We start from the raw sequence: 16,996 nt of genomic DNA, 5'->3' as shown, positions 1-16,996 counted from the left end.
GAGGACGGAACTAAAAACGCAGGATAACAAGCGCATTCATGTGCGCATTCATGTGTGTGTGTGTGTGTGTGTGTGTGTGTGTGTGTGTGTGTGTGTGTGTGTGTGTGTGTGTGTGTGTGCGCACCAAAAAAACTGCAGTATTGATGAGGAGCTTGTTAAAGGAAGGCTACTACTGAGACTAATGAGGCCTGCAGGTCTCATGCAGCTCCACACACACTGACATATTGAAAGGAACAATGCGATTTCTATTCTTGTTTGACTTTTCTGACAAATAAAAATAAAATAAAAACGGGTTTTTCGAGAAGAGGCACAATGCAAAATTCATATCATACTGCTATGGTACAGTCTATTCACTGTATTCAACAATTTTACAGTGACATTTAGTAGTGTATGCAAAACAAAACAAGGTCTAAATTCTTGCTATAATACCTAGAGTGGAAGTTTAAATGATACATGATGATTACATTTAAATTCAAAATAATAATGGATATTTGTTTGTCCAGCAGATGGATGGAATAAGTTCAAGAGGTAGTAATAAATTGTGAAGCCTGTGTCAGCCATTTAAGTGTGAAATTCAAATGGCACATAAATAAACAGCAGCATTAGAGGGCTTCAGTGTAAAACAGGCAGTGCTGGAATAAGTATTTGCACCTCTGTGTAAAAATCACAATATTCTTAGGGCACCAGAAGTAAAAGTACTCAGTTTGGTCAATTTTAGATGAATCTATACTGGATTCTGATTAGTGATGCATTCATGTGTAAGCAGCATCTCCAGTTGCTGCTGGTAAAGAGAAAGGTACGTCACATATAGTCTAACAACCACTTTCCCTCATATAACAGTGAGCTTTGCGTCTTTCATTATTTGAACTAAAACTCGGAACAACAACAAGAGAGGAGCCATTACACATTTACACATGTCCCTATACCGTCCTGCTCCCTGCATCTCCACACAAGAAGATGCATTAGCAAGCTTTCCACTTCACACACAAACAACACATCCTCTCTTCAACAGACATGTGGTGCAAATAAGTGGTTATAAATACACTTACAGGCTGTAAACATGTCTGCCATGCATTCTACGCCTCCTTTAGCTTGTTTCTCACCTTCTCTCCCCTTTTTTTTTTTAATCTCCCATCTAACATAAATTCCCTTTCATGTGGCTCTGTGAGGCGTTAAAGTGGCAGCAGAAGTCTCCTAAATAAGAGACGTTTCGTTATTGTTGGCACATGCTAAATACCCACGGGACACCAACAGTTTACCTCCAATGAGCGCCAATACATTTCAACAAAGCAAATTCAGTGAAAGAACAATGCCTGGCATGCTAATTACAACTACAGACTCAACTGAATACACATTGGTTTCTTATCAATTGGATTTTTTGATGATGCATTTCCACATTGTATTTCATTCCCAATGCTGTTTCAACAACAAACTAGTAGAAATGAGTACAGCCCTTTACTTGTTTTTCAGTCTGAACAACACAATATTCCATGTTGTCCTATCCATGATTTGCAACTTGTGGCTGTAATGTTTCTACAAATGTGAGGCTATCTTTAGATAGCAGGCATAGGTGGGGCAGACGCTGAGCAGGTAGAACCAGACTGTTGTTTCCGGTGCATTTAGTGAAAGCAAACCGATAATAAGGAGGTGTCCGTAACGAACATGGCCATACACGTTAGAGCAGGACAACTGGTCCAAAACAACACGCTATTTACGTAACCCCATTACATGCTAGTTAAAGTAGATCACAACAACTGAAGAATGACACAAGCCAATTGGAGACAATGAGGGAAAAGTAATTAAAACAGATATTGAGAGTGTCTACTCACCTCCATCGGAGACTGCAGTGGACTGTAAGAAAACACAGAGAGACATGGATTAGCAGATCCCCCTCATCACACAGATGACACAGATTCATGCGGGCTCACAAAGTAAAGGAGCGCCAAGAGGGAGCTGCCTGGACACGCACTTTTGGCCACAGGCAGGCACAAACACAGACTGACAAGAGTTTCTCACAGGACCTGGCTCATTATCACTCACACACACTTTCACATCATGACATAGTCAGGTAAGCGCCCACTCTCATTGTTTTGTGTGTGGGTGGAATCATCTGTGAACTGGATGTGCTTGCTCTGCAAGAAAGCCTCCTAGGAGGGGTGGAGCTTACAGTGTGTGTGTGTGTGTGTGTGTTTGTTTGAAGAGGTGACGAGGGGAACGTTAGGCCTACCATTTTCAGCCACAAAACACAGATGTCTATACAGACATTCAAACCAAACTCACTTTAGAGTCATATCCTATTTCCCTAACGTAGACACAAAACAGCGCACAGAATCACACCCAGCATACAATGCGGTGATTTCTTCTTCCAGACATGCTGAGCTGGGATGAGATCATTCAACAGAGACATCGGTAATGAAGCCAGGGCTGGAAAACAGTTGAAAAAACGCTGTGACTCAGAAAGAAAGGAAGAGTAGACAAAATAGAAAACGTGGGATGAAAGAAAGGAAGAGGGACAGGAGTGTTTGTCAAAGACAGAATACCACGTTCTCTGCACCACACTGTTATTCTATCAGAAGCTTTTGATGCTGTTAATCCGTCTACTGATCGTGCTTAGGACTGGTGTTAAGGTTGCTCATAATGGAAGGCAGGCTCTGAAGTAGCTTTAAAAGCATATTGTCTGGTTCTGAAAGTATTTTCAATTGCCACACATTGAAGTACTGTACGGATTTATTAAATAAAGAACACACCGCCATGTGCACAAAATATGAGTAAAAATGACTTTTTCTATGCATTCAGATGAGTGAGGTCTACACTGATTTGCACTGATCACCGTCCCTATAACATTAAGATCATAGCACTACTTTTTGTGCAATCTGCGCCACTATCCGCCACAAATCTTTGCTGAAGTATGGGTCCAGTCTCAAGACCACTTTTTTTAAGTCTTGAACTTGACCTATTCTCTTGCATGTTGGACTCGGCAACTGTCTTGGTCTCGGGCTCCATTATTAAGAATTAGAAAGACACTATTGTCTATTATGGTCTTGAATGGGAGTCAGTTTTGCTTTGGACTCTGTCTTGACTTGGTCTCGACTACCTTTGGACTTAATCTTGACTCTGACTTGACTGGATCTGGTCTTGATACAGAACCACAAAACATACAATTTTTATTTGGTCATTTTTCTCATCATCACTCAGCATAGACACGCGTGTCTCTCCTGCATGACTTGACGTTTCTATGGGGTTATCTTCTGGTCATGTGAGAAATCAAGTAGTCCCTCAGTTTGGCATGTTGAATGACAATTTGATCATGATTCTCATTAGCAACTGCAAAGAAAGAAGACTCCAAAAAGCCAGTTAATTAGAGGTTAAGCATATTTGTTACGTTGTATGACATTATCCTTCAACTAAACAATGAGCAGCATTTGCATCCATACTCTGTCTTTATTCACAGTGTGAAAGCAGACTAATACAGCTTCTAACTTGAGGATACCTCGCCATACACCCAACATAATTAAATACATACTGTGTATTTCTAATGCAGTTTCTATAAGAACACATGCCTGCAGAGTCCAGACAGGGAGAGTATTGAAAGAAAACGATAATTACTTGGATGAGTATGACTGTGTTCAAAACAATGAAATGACTAAAACTGATACTAAAATATAAATAGAAACTTCTTGTAAGATAAGTCAGTTTCCACAACAGTAGACTAAAATTCAGACACTTTCGAACTGTAAGGAAAGAAATTGTGGTCTGGAAGCTGCATGTTAATATCACTCCAACGCACCAAAAAAGAGCCATCATTGGTTTATTAATTCTGAGATTATACAGTAAGCAGGTTGCCACAGTGAACATAATGCACTCCCACCATAACCTCATTTCTTTCAGTTTTTTATAGCACGTGTACACAAAATCACTCTCCAGTCGATCAACGACTCAGAATAAAAAGATAGCAATAGCCTAACTATGTGGACGTTTTAAACCAATCAAATCTGATTGCTGCTGGGGCAGCATGTGCTCGTTTGATTCATGTGCATTTTTTCCCCGCTTGAGCCAAACTGTCCTAGCCAGATGGCACAGCCAGCGTAATCACTGGGATTAGCTATTTCAAACTGTCCGAGGATGAGTGGAGTTTGTTGGAACTGGCACGTGAAAAGAGATCTGATGTGACTTTATAGCAGTTGATTGTGGCCGATCCATCGCCGAGGACAAGAGGAAAATGACAGAGGTAGAAACCCCACCAGTGGAAACTCGTTACCCGGTCCTTGTGCTGATTAAGACTCCCACACATTTCACATCTCACACATTTCGCCAGCGACTACTCTGTCCTCCGACGTGTCCGTGTGTGTGTGTGTGTTCAGATATGCTGTGCACTTTATATGGGTGCAGGCTACGTATGCATGTGGTCGACATCTGTTGGAGATGTCTTTTGTGTGTAGGGTGCATTCTTTTGCATTTTCTCATGTGTGTGTGTGTGTGTGTGTTCACCCTCCCCATCTCAATTCAGCTCCAGTGTGATCACTTCCAGACGCACTGTGGTTGAGTGGTTTGGCCCCCAGCCGAGGCCCCAAGTCCCCTCTCCTCTGTTTTCCTCCCTGCACTTCTAACCTATTTCAAACTCCCTCCCCTTTGTTTGTTCTTTTCCTCCTATCCAGTCACCCCCCCTTTCTTCCTTTGTCCCCCATTACTACCCCTCTCCTCTCCTCTTCACCACAACTCATTCCCTTCTTCACTCCCTCCGTCCTTCAACCCTTCCTCAGTCATTCCAATGGTGTTCCCCTACCTCTCCTGGCAGATCCTAGTCATTCCTGACAGCCCACAGGGAATGACTGGGGGGGTTTCCAGTCTTTCCCCCCTCAAGCCTCTTTCCCCCAAGCCCCTAGCCACAGAGAAGCTGGAAGATGTCTTGATAATAGAGAACCATAATATCAAATATATCACCCCGCAGTAGAAAGAGCACTCTACTTTGTGAGCTCTACATAACCTCAGTGTTAGTGGCAGTAGTTTACCACGACGTCAGCCCCAATACTGTCTGTCGTTGTTTTCTGCTGATGCTTTACAGATATTAATAGGGATTTTATGTCGAATATATTACACAGCAAATACTCAGCAGCACAATAATGATGTTCATGATTAGTGTGTGGAGGATGGGATTCCAAGCAAAACCTCTGGTTATGAATTTTATGAATTCAAACAAAGCCATAGGGGCTGTTTTTTTTTTTTTTAAACAAGTGTTTTTTTGCCATTAAAATGGTCACAGATAGTCAGTTGCAATGTTGCATGACAACCATGCAAAAATATTCTTTGGAATATATTACATTTCTGTGTACGGGCTTGTCGAATGTGTGTCTATTTTCAGGGCAGACACAAAACAAAAGAAATCAACCTCAGACACAGAAAATCATGCACTTTCCAAGTAAAATATTTTCAGCGTGAAGTTAAAATAGCAGTTTGCTGCTACGATAAGTTACAGCTGCAAAGAGGTTATGATTGATGAAGAAATTCATGAGAATATTCTGGTGCACTGAGAAGTGCTGTAATCTGAACAGTGATACAGTTGAAGGGCTGTGGACTGATATAGTTACACAATGAACACATTCTCACACCCACTTCAACAAAAGATAAGACTTCTGAATCACAACACTCGCTGGAAACCCAAGCTCGTCTGAGTCAAACATCCTGGACCAGTTTCCCTTCCGATATGGGTGTCAGTGAGATTTTTAGAGTTGTATTTCATTATGACTTTGTTGAACAGTGGCGTTAAAATGATTATGACGTTATATTATGTACGTTTTGAAAACATGAGTACTTTGTCCACAGGTCACAACATGTGCACCCACATCCTCCTGGTTTCAGCTCCCTGGATGTAAAATGCCACCATGTAGCCACATGCCTGGCTTGTTCATCCTGGGTGTATGAATGTGTGTGTGTGTGTGTGTGTAGGGAGTGGTTGGTCACCATGTGTAGAGATCCTTAGTGCTTTATTAGCTGTGACTAGTGGGAGAGGGATGGCTTACATCATCTCTCACGAAGCCTGGACGTCGGGTTCAAACTGTGGCAAAACACAGGGTACAATTTACAGCCGTTTATTCTCACTGTTATCATAACGGGAATACGTTGAAAGCCATAAACGTCTTCTCAAACAATCTCACGTTTCCGAAAATGTTCCTCGCCTAATGACTCCTGGAAAAAAGACGTTCTGCTTAACAGGATGAAACACAGAGCGGCCAGTAACACATGACTGACAAAAACTGTCTATCTGTGGGAGTAACTGTCAGGGATAACATATGCACACACACACACACACACACACACACACAAAGACAACACTGTTTGTACCACAGGAACCTATTCCTGGCTCCAACACTGGAGCAGCAACTGCCACCTTTGGGTAGGGGAATGAAATTATTAGGTGTGAAAGTGAAAGATGCCCAAAGAGACTGAAACACGTGCGAACACTGAACACATCTTCTGTCCAGTCGCGTGGCTGTAAAACGCTGGCGTTGCGACGGAAGACCACACCTATACCTGAACAACTGAAACACACATGGTGTCTTAAAAAGGTGACTTAGAATTCACAACACAGATTTCCTGAGTGCACACACACACACACACACACACACACACACGCTTCCAGCGGAGGAGGAAGCTGTTGTGCCAGTAGTCTCAATGTGTGCGTGCCTGTATGTTTACTTTTGAATGTGAGGTGAATAGTAGCTGCCATTGAGAAGACCAGAGTCACCCTGCCAGGACTGGCAACCACGAAGCAGCTTAGCTTGAGAGTAGTTTAACTCAGAGAGGACAGGCTGAGGGAAACAAGCCGATTAGGTTAATGATTCAAAAGTCAAACGAGGCTCTGCAGGTGTAAGCACTGACGTATGGTTCTATGCCATCCTGATTAAAAGGAGACGCATTTGCACAAATGCAATCAACGAAAAAAGATTTTTTAAACCCATTTCTGACTGAATCAACGAACAAACAATCATACAGCGATCAGCAAACTGTGTGTCGATAGCGTTCACCATCTTAACATCCTCGCAAACGTTTCAAAACGTCCTTTATTTCAAAGTGCAATCCTCTGTGACCGTCTCTGGAATTCTGGGATGAAGCCCCCGAAATCCCCGCGATGCATTCAGGAATCAATATCCACTCTCTATGAAAAGGGAGGAATGTGGATAATGTTTGTTTTCCTACAATAGAGCCACACAGGAGATGTGACTCAGAGACGGAGCCGGTGATAAATGTTTGTTTTACTTGGCCCGGTGCCTTTAGCGCACACAGACAGAAGAGGGTGCAAGACGTTAACACAATACAATCTGATCAAATAACCCCATGCGAACACACTCACAGCTGCCGGTCCACACTTTAAATTGAGTGAAAATTCACACGGATTTAGTCAGCTTATAGTCTGCTAACCTTTTCAACGTCTTCCAGCTGTTTTGTCCTCACTGTCTTTTAGCTGTGCACACTGAAGGAAAGCCTTAAACATGAAACCAACATATGATTCACAGATGCAAGAAAGGATTGTCTCTAGGCCCCGTCTCCTACCTCGGTTTCCCTTCCTCTCTCTTTCCCGCTCTGACCCCAAACACATCTGGCTTTGAGAGAAAGGGAAACAGCCTAGAGTCGTCTCTTGTTAGTCTTTCTGTCTCACTTTAACTCAACGCACACTTTTCCCAGCATGCCACCAGCACCACATCCCTTCTCTCTGAAAACACCAGACAGGGTGACTACTTCATTTTGCATTGTTTCTATCCCAAGAGCCCACGTCCTCTCCCTCTAATTTATCTTCATTTCTCTCCATTTGTCTTTTTCTATATACTCCCCCCCTCCCGTCCCCGTTTCCCTCCTACATGGTCTGGATGTAATGGATTCCTCTTTTTTGCCCTGTGTACTTTGCTGCAGGTAATAGTCCACTCTTCCCTCCATCTGTCCCTGTCATTCTCACTTGTAGTGAGCAGAACAACACTGGCACGCACTGAATGACATTCTCAGAGCCCTTTTCTCTTTCTCTTCCCCCCCATTTCATCCTTCCCTCATTTTTGCCTTGCAGAGGAAAAACCATAGTCGGCGGTGCTGCTGAATATTTCCACTCGTGGCACTTTGGCAGCATTGCAGACAGACTTTGGTGTGTTATTGAAAACACACCAAAGAGTGTTTGAATATATAGACTGTGTATACATACATATTTTTATTCAGCATTACTCAAGTTTGCTTCTATGGAAATAATTAAAAGAGCACTTCCTTCTGCTGTAAAAGCTAAGTTGTGCAGATCACTTGTACAGTAAGTGTGTGTGCATACTACTCACTGTATTGAAGTTCCAGACTCGCTTGAAGGAGAGCCTCTTCCTTAGGCTCATCCTGCTCTCCTCTCACACAGGAGGAAACCCACTGACTGCTCAATCTACATATCTGAACCACACAAACACACATGGAAACAGTCACGCCAACACACAAACACATGTGCGCTGATGCTGACGGAGCTTCTTCGGGAGCTACCTAGGGCAGGAAATTCATGCAGACAGCTGGCTTGGAGAGAGCCATGCCTCAGCACAGTCTTTCTCACACACACACACACCTAAGATTAGCCTTAACTATCTGCTAAAGTAACATTAAGGAGATGTATAGTATCTCACTGTTAACAAACTATTCCTCTCTTACTGCATTATAGACGTCTCAATCTCTTAACCGTACACTCCTCCACACACTTAGCTGACAGACTGACTAGGAAGTTCCATACTCTAGCAGACGCACACGCATACTCGGCTCCGTTTCCATAGTGACACGCCCCCATAAGGCAGCAGTTACAGAGACGGGGAGGGGACAACGGTCGGCCAGCCAATCACGCCGCAGCACAGCCCGTACTGCTCCACACTCCTTAAATCACAGTTAGGCCGGTTTAGGTCAACTTCAACGTTGTCGGATGTTTTCGAAAGATTCAAGAAGTGGATTGTTTTCTTTGCTTTTTTCGTATTTAAGCAGAGGGAGAGAGGAAGAAGGAAGAAGATGAAGAGTTTATTCTAGCAGTAGTAGTATGTGAATGTTTATTTGTCTGTGGATGTTCAATCACAAATATCCTATTTCATAGATTAACTTAAACATTTTCATAGCATTGTCTTATAAATGAAAATATGCAACGTCTTCCTCACACCACAAACTGTGTTTCCACTTGTCTTCCCTCGCTGAGCTGGACTTGCCAGAATCTACTTCTTTTTTTTTTTTTCAACTGCATACAAAACAGTCCACTTCATGAAATCTGTCTTTTGTTATTGGATTTTGTCTGTGAGTATTTAAGGTCTCTTGCCTTGAAGGATGAAGCACCACCCAGAAGAATCAAAAACAACAAATGGCCATAAGAGAAGTAGTAAACAGGAGTTGTGTCCACCATTAATTCAAATGAAATAATTGGACACTTTCACTGCCACCCTAAAACACACACAGAGAGGCTGAGGGTGCTGCCAAAGCTCTAATAACCAGAGCTTCTAACACCATAGAGCCGGTTCACTCGTGTTTCACACATCTGAGACAGGCCAGGAAGAACTGCAAATGTCGTATGAGTAACTTGTGCTCATGTTCAAGCTCAAGTCTAAAACACATCTGTCAACAGAGGGGAAGAGAGAAATGCCTGGCGTCAAACAGGACAAGAGAGATGTGACGACATTTAAGTTGGTTAAATCCACATCCTGATGAGAAAGGAAGAGATGAGAAAAGAAGAAATTTGTCATCTCCCTCTCTAAATTATAGTTCATTTAGGCTTCAGTTATTATATGTAGTAGTTCATTTCAATATAATACAATATTATTCATATCAAATAGTATGAAATTATGTTATAAAGTGATACTTTATAGAAATTCTGCAAGGAAACTTTTTTTATAGAAAAAAAAACAATCAGGATTGGTTTTGACTTTTCAGTTAATTAAATATCTGACAAATGTGGGGGGCTTCATTGCATTGATACATAAATCCTGTAAATCCAATATGACATTAGTCCTGCCCACTGATTTGCTTCATTGCCCAGCATGGATTAATACGACATACAATATTTAGCTTGCTATAGACAGATTACTAAAATTCCCAACAGTGAATATATTTCTACGATCTCATTGGATACCAGCATGTTGATAAACCGTGCTGTGCCTTTGTTATCTTGGCTAACCCCTGTAAATGTCAGGATTCAGAATTTCCTAACCTTTGCAAATCATTATCAAACTGAGGGACATTTAAAAAGTTCAAAATCTGAGATGATAACTAGGGGAAAGTGGAAGAGAGATCTCAAATTAAGTACTTGACAAGGTACAGCAAAGCAGGAGGAATCAACAGGTGACTTTACGGAATGGTTTAACCAACAGTTGGGTCACAATAAATGCAAATAAAGAGCTTGTATTGGCTCACTTTCAAATCACCTCTGCCAAAAGAACCATAATCACCATAATAACAGATTTTATCATCTCTCCGTGGCTCTTTTTCTCCGCCATGCACACAAACACAGAAATCGCACAAAAGTCAACACTGCCCTCTGCTGTCAAGACGGAGGTGAGGCACTAACGAGAGCAGGAAAATGGTTTCTTAGGACATTATCTTTTACTGCTACGGCACCACCATCCGATGCCAGGACAGTGATCCATACTGTGTGTCAGCATCAATAGCAAACGGACTGGCCACCTGCTGTGAGGCCAAAAATAACAGAAAGCCTTTTTACAGATGTGCAGGGCTTGTGGTGCATCATTAACTCAGGCAGTGACTATCTGGCCGCTCTGTGTATGCTGTCTCGGCTGCCAGATTTCCCTTAAAGATGACATACATAATATGTTTCCTGTGCGTCACAAACACTGTAACATTATGCAAAATAGGAAAAGAGGTGAAATGTTGAAAATGAACACATGGTAAACAGGAAAACTACACCAGTAAAGAGGAACAAGTCTCCACCAACAGATTAATTGATAGATTAATTTTACAGCGACAAACTATGGTGTCAAATTGGTGTGCTTTCTTCTCTTATTTTGTCTCCACGTCGTGCTTTTCATCCAATTTAAAACCCAGTCCTGCAACTGACTTATCACATGACGCCGTTTGATAATGCTGATGTGGTAAACTGCACCCAGCTGGCACTCGATGAAGATAAAAAGAAGTGCTTGTGTTTACTCGCAATAGGAGCAACGTCTGATGTGACTCCTGGCCTCCTGAGGTGTTTCATATACAGGAACAGCGTTGATTCTGTCTTATCATCTGATTTTCTCTCCCTAACACACTCTGCCCCCAGGGGATATCACGAGGAAAACACACACACACCCACACGCGCCGTCACACAGTGAGTGTACACAGAAGAAATGTGTGTTCAGGTTCTTATCTTTGAACATCATATCGAGTGCTTTTTTCACTTTTTTTGGGGGATGTGAATGCGTTTTTATGTGTGTGTGTGTGTGTGTGTGTGTGTGTGTGTGTGTGTGTGTGTGTGTGTCGGGTGGTGGTGGTGGTGGTTGGGGGGTATTTTTCTCACTGCTGTGTTTAGTGAAATACTGTCCTGTGCTTCTTTCCACCTGAGTGTCAAAACCCCCTCACGCTAAATTGTAGACTACAAATACTATATATTCAATACTATGACCTCATCGCATATACTACTATATAAACAAACATTTAGTCTAACATGTTATATTAATGTTTACAGTGTAATTAGACATACTAACTATGCAGCATTGTGACATCAACTCATCAGACAAACATCTTCAAAATAACACTCCTTAAGACCATTAGAACAAAAAAACATAAACTGTCTACAGTTAAACTGTTCCAATGAACTCAACCAAAGAATCAACAGGTTTCCCTTTAACGCAACAGAGCCAAAAAGCTGCCGCTGATTGGCCTACACAGGTCACATGATCTGTCATTCCAGAGATAAGGTCTCACGACTAAAGTTTCCAAGCATTAAATTCATTTCAACCTAAATAAATACGTACGAGAGAATAGCGTGAACTGTTATCGCCACGAGAACACAGAGAACGCTATAGGTTTTCCACATACAAAGCGTCGCAATCTGCAGCAAAAGTTTGATAGGAATTTAAATTCAAGCTGACAAGAAATCAATTTGTATTATTTCTTCATGTGACATCATCTCCTCCTCCAGCAACGTTGATCTAAAACAGTCCCGACACGGCATGCGTCCTTTATGTCACAGAAGCAAGGGAGTCGTCACCCAATTATAAGCTGCATCAAATATAGGGAGAGCAAACAAACACACACACACACACACACACACACACACACACACACACACACACACACACACACACACACACACACACACACACACACACACACACACACACACACACACACACACACACACACACGCATACATTCCCACACACGTGCACACACAGCTCGTCTACTCACTGGATCAGCAACCGTTTCAGAATCAACGGTCAAAGTTTGCTGCTCCATGAAGGAAGGAAGAGACAAGTAATCCTCAGCGCTGCATGTGAGAGCTTCCTTCAGTACACATTGTCATCAGCTGTTGAACGTGTGTGTGTGTGTGTGTTGGCGCACGCAGAGACGAAGCAGCAAAGCTTGATGGCTTTCAAACGTCCAAACGGCTACAGAAATGTCGCTAGATTCCCCTTCCCTCTCGCTCTCTCCGTCTGTCATCCCCCCTCCTTCTCCTCCCTCTCTATCTTCTCCCTCACCCTGCCTCTACGCTCTCCCCCCTCCTCTTTCTCTGCTTTTCCACCCACCCTCGTATCATTTCTATTCCACCCACACTGCTGTGGGCTGAGAGACACCCGCGTATACACACACACACACACACACACACACACACTCGGACAAATGCGGAGGCACAGCAGCAGGGGGAGACCCCTTGCCATTAAAGAACACACACTCACACATAAAATCAGCACATAGTTGAATGTGCTACTCTCAGGGCTCTTCTGTCATCTGCTCTGTATGCCCGATGCATGTCTGGACCACACAGAGTAAACGGACATTCATGACGGGTGGAGGGGCGGGAGAAATAGATGCGTCCACCGATTATTTATCCCAGAGGAACGAGAGACGACTGGAAGACAGACATGTAGAGAAAACCGTATCAGAGCCATGATTATGTGCAACTGAACTAAGAAGTAGTTGCATTCCTCAACATGCCTTGACACCCCCCCCCCCCCCCCCCCCCCTACACGTCCTCCACTTGGCCCAGGGAGTGAGGACAGCGGGTGAAGCATCACCTCACTCACACTCAGCACCGATAAATAACTAGGAGAGCGTTGAAGAGACGGGATGTCAACGTGCAGGAACACAACGTTTTCCACAATATGGCTTATCACTTTGAAATAGCTTTGGAAAATGTTTTGAAGTACTCTCAAAATATATTCTGGTCCAACTCAAAAAAATCATTCAACCGTTTTATTTATTTTATCAATCCATACTTATCGTGGAAAGAGAGCCTATCCCAGCTCTATATTTACACTATAGTTTCAACATTGATTTTGGTAAAAAGACGGGATGAAAAAGTCACATCTGTGACTTTGTAAGATTTAGTCGGCCTCTGCGACTAAACCATTGCAGCGTATCCAGAACGCTGCAGCACGCCTTGTCTTAAATCTACCCAAATTCATCCCATGTGACCCCCCTCCTCCGTGACCTCCACTGGCTCCCTGTTGCAGCACGCATCCAATTCAAGACGATGGCACTGGCCTTCAAGGAACACTGGTCAAACCACACGCCCCGACGTGAGCACTTCGCTCCTCTACTTCAGCTGGCCGGCTGGTACCACCATCGCTGAAATCAAACAAACGTCGCTCAGCAAAGTCCAGACTCTTCTCTGTTCTGGTCCTCAGTGGTGGAACGAACTCCCAACCAATGTCAGGACAGCAGAGTCACTCGCCATCTTCCGAAAAATGCTCAAGACTCACCTGTTCAGACTTGATATTGATAATAAAAAATGATAATAATAATAATGGGAGATGTGGGAAGACATATCCTGAACACTAATGGTGACACTCGATCACATGGAGGTCTGTTGAGAGGTTGGTTAATTCTTGAACTTGTGCTGCAAAAAGTTGTCCTGACACATTTAAAATATTGCATGTAAGCATGTAAACACACACACACACACACACACAAGGTTGAATCTGTATGCATATATATATATATATATATATATATAAGGAAGTAAGTGACTGGATTTGTCTTTGTGGGGAAGGAGTCAACATAAGGTCTCTAAATCAATTCGCTTTTGGAAAAGACATGCATGATATACAGAAACAAGCACATATATATATATATATATATATATATAAGGAAGTAAGTGCCTGGATTTAATTTTGTTTTTACTTATGCAAAAACAAAGTCTTACTGATGTTTGGAACCCCAGAATTATTGGCCGTTGTCTGTAAAAGCTAAATCGTTATTAGACCCATAGCCATTGGGTTCCAAGTCTGATAGCAAATTAACACATAAATCGACCACCAGGGGCTGAAAACATGCCTGTCAGACATGCGACATAAGAATAAAAATGTTTTGCATTGGTTTGAAGCTCAGTCAAAACAAACCACGGGCAACCAGCAAACCATCAACAATGTTGTCCAACACAGAAATACTGAACATGTGATTGAATGTCTTTTGCAATATGCGTTTCAAAAATATAAATACATAAACATGTTTATTTACTGCATCATTTTCTGTGACTCACACGCGTCATGGGTACACAGTTGGAATCCCAAGTGATGATAAAATCCTGCCATAAATAGCATGAATTTGGTTTTATACAACTGACTTCTGAAAGAGTAAACGTAAAGAGAGTTAAAGTAAAAATGGTTAAAAAAAAAATATATATATATATATATATATATATATATATATATATATATATATATATGTTATGCAGTCAGGTAGTGGCATTGAGCTGCTCAGACCACATATGTGTAGACAACCCAAAAGTGGCTGCAGTCAACCCTTTTACTTTGATAAGAAGCAGCATATTAGTTGCAGAGACACAACATAAAGAGAACACTGCCTGCACAGAAAAACATCTTTGTTGGAATTATCTCTCATACCAACACTTGAGTTCCACTGGAAGACCAATTTCATCGTTCTGCACCTATCATTATGTCGCAGCATATGGAGGAAACGGCATCTATCTGCCTTGCGATCGGCCTATTGTGTTCAATGTTTGGCACTTAAATGCGTGTGTTCAACCTCTGAATGATTATCTGGGCTTGTTTCCATTAGTCAGTCTTATTTAGTAAACAACTTACACAGGTGGGACGCACAATCACCCGCTGTTCAGATTTCAGCCCTCCAGGACCAGCTGAGAGTTATTTGTGCCTGTCCTGCACCGTTTGCAATGCTTAATAAAGTTATCCGGATGTGAGGCTGATGTTTATCTTTTTGACGACGGAGTCTAAAATAGGTGTCTGTGGTTTTAAAGATTAGTTTTTTTCCAAAACGAAAAGTTACAGAAGTATTTTGTTAACAGTGTCCTTATGCTTACGCAGCACTGGAAAATGAAATGGCAGAGAAGTTCTTCAGACGACTGAAATCCAGATACACATTTAACTTTCCTGTCATATGACCGTGTCTGTTTTTTTTTGTATGTGTGTGTGTGTGTGTGTGTGTGTGTGTGTGTGTGTGTGTGTGCGTGCGTGTGTGTGTGTGTGTGAGTGACTGAGTGTGAAATGGTTAAGCTCTGCAATCAGACCCATCACAAGACATGCAGCAAGCCTCAAGCGCTGGCAGACATTAAACACATACAGTAGCTACTGGAGAAGCTTCGATGGCACGGCTAACAAGATGGATGAGAATTGTGTGTGTGTGTGTGTGTGTGTGTGTGTGTGTGTGTGTGTTTGTGGGGGGGGACATTAAATAAATTACACTATTATAGCATAATTATGCTTAAATGCACTGATGTTGTTGTTTGTGTATGTGCATATGTGGCTCTTCTTGTATGCATGCGTGTGTGTGTGTGTGTGTGTGTGTGTGTGTGTGTGTGTGTGTGTGTGTGTGTGTGTGTGCGTGTGCATGTGTCTATATACTATGTGCTTTTGTGTTGAGGCCTCACTAACGAGGGGAATGTCTTTGCTCATCAGAGCTCATTAGAAGTGCAGGCTAACACTTCGAACCCCATTACCCCCCACCACCATCACCACACACACACACACACATTTCACCGATTTCTCTCTCCTCCCCCCTCTCACAACACAAAGCGCTCTCTGTTTGTGGACATTACCGCATAAGCAGCAAGAGAAAAAGGCCTAACGACCGGAAGAAAAAGGTAGAATAGAGGGGGGGTGGAGGGTGATGGTGGGAGTTAGGGGGTGACGAGGAGAAAAGAGGAGAGAAACCGTGGTCTGGCATTAGCACAGAGCAAGTCTTCCCTTATGCAGCACACACACACAATGGTGGGCATTTTAAATGTCTGCAAGAAGGCCCCAGTGCTTCCAATGTCACCACCCCATGATGAATCATTTCTGTAATAATCTTTGTCGTGATTGAAAGAAAACAAATAGAATTGTATGAAGGATAAGTTGTGCAATGTGTTCTGTAGGGTGGCGTCGAGTGCCTCGTCAACATTTGGACTGACAGTACAACAAGGACATTAGCATAGCCGGGGTGCAAAGTGCAACCCCATTCCTGCCAAACGACCTGCAAAAAGAGTTTCCCTTTGAGGAATTTGATCCAATCAGAGGGTTTTTCTATAAAAAAACTATACACAAGCAGCTTTAACTGTAGTTAAAACGGGACATCTACAAAGTAGTGTGTTATTACCAGCCTAGATCCCTGTCTCTCTCTACAGGAAAAATGCCAGAAATGTATATTTAAAAATGCACTAGTGAAGCGACAGTGGGGAATGTGCTTATCTGCTCCCAGGGTGCCCCAGTAGCCACTAAAGGGCGGAAACATTTAGCTTTCTTCTGATCCGTATCTCATATACTGTTATGGATTGTGCTCACAGACAGCAGGACTCTGCAGGCCATGATGAGAATAACACTTTAGTTGAACTTAC

General features: G+C 42.5%; 1 protein-coding gene across 4 annotated transcripts in view; it reads right to left on the bottom strand.

Annotated features, from left to right (window-relative positions):
* rgs12b (regulator of G protein signaling 12b) overlaps positions 1-16,996 on the bottom strand; it is a 36,392-nt gene that overhangs the window by 10,748 nt on the left and 8,648 nt on the right. For all 4 annotated transcript variants that reach the window (XM_084006347.1, XM_084006348.1, XM_084006346.1 and 1 more), the window contains exon 5: positions 1,830-1,851. In XM_084006347.1, the coding sequence (XP_083862473.1) occupies positions 1,830-1,851 (22 nt within the window). The remainder of the gene's footprint in view (positions 1-1,829; positions 1,852-16,996) is intronic.

This window comes from Eutrigla gurnardus (genome assembly GCF_963514095.1).
Source record: "Eutrigla gurnardus genome assembly, chromosome: 3".
Taxonomy (NCBI): Eukaryota; Metazoa; Chordata; class Actinopteri; order Perciformes; family Triglidae; genus Eutrigla; species Eutrigla gurnardus.
Note: the sequence above shows the minus strand (reverse complement) of the source record. Positions and strands in the feature narration are given on the sequence as shown.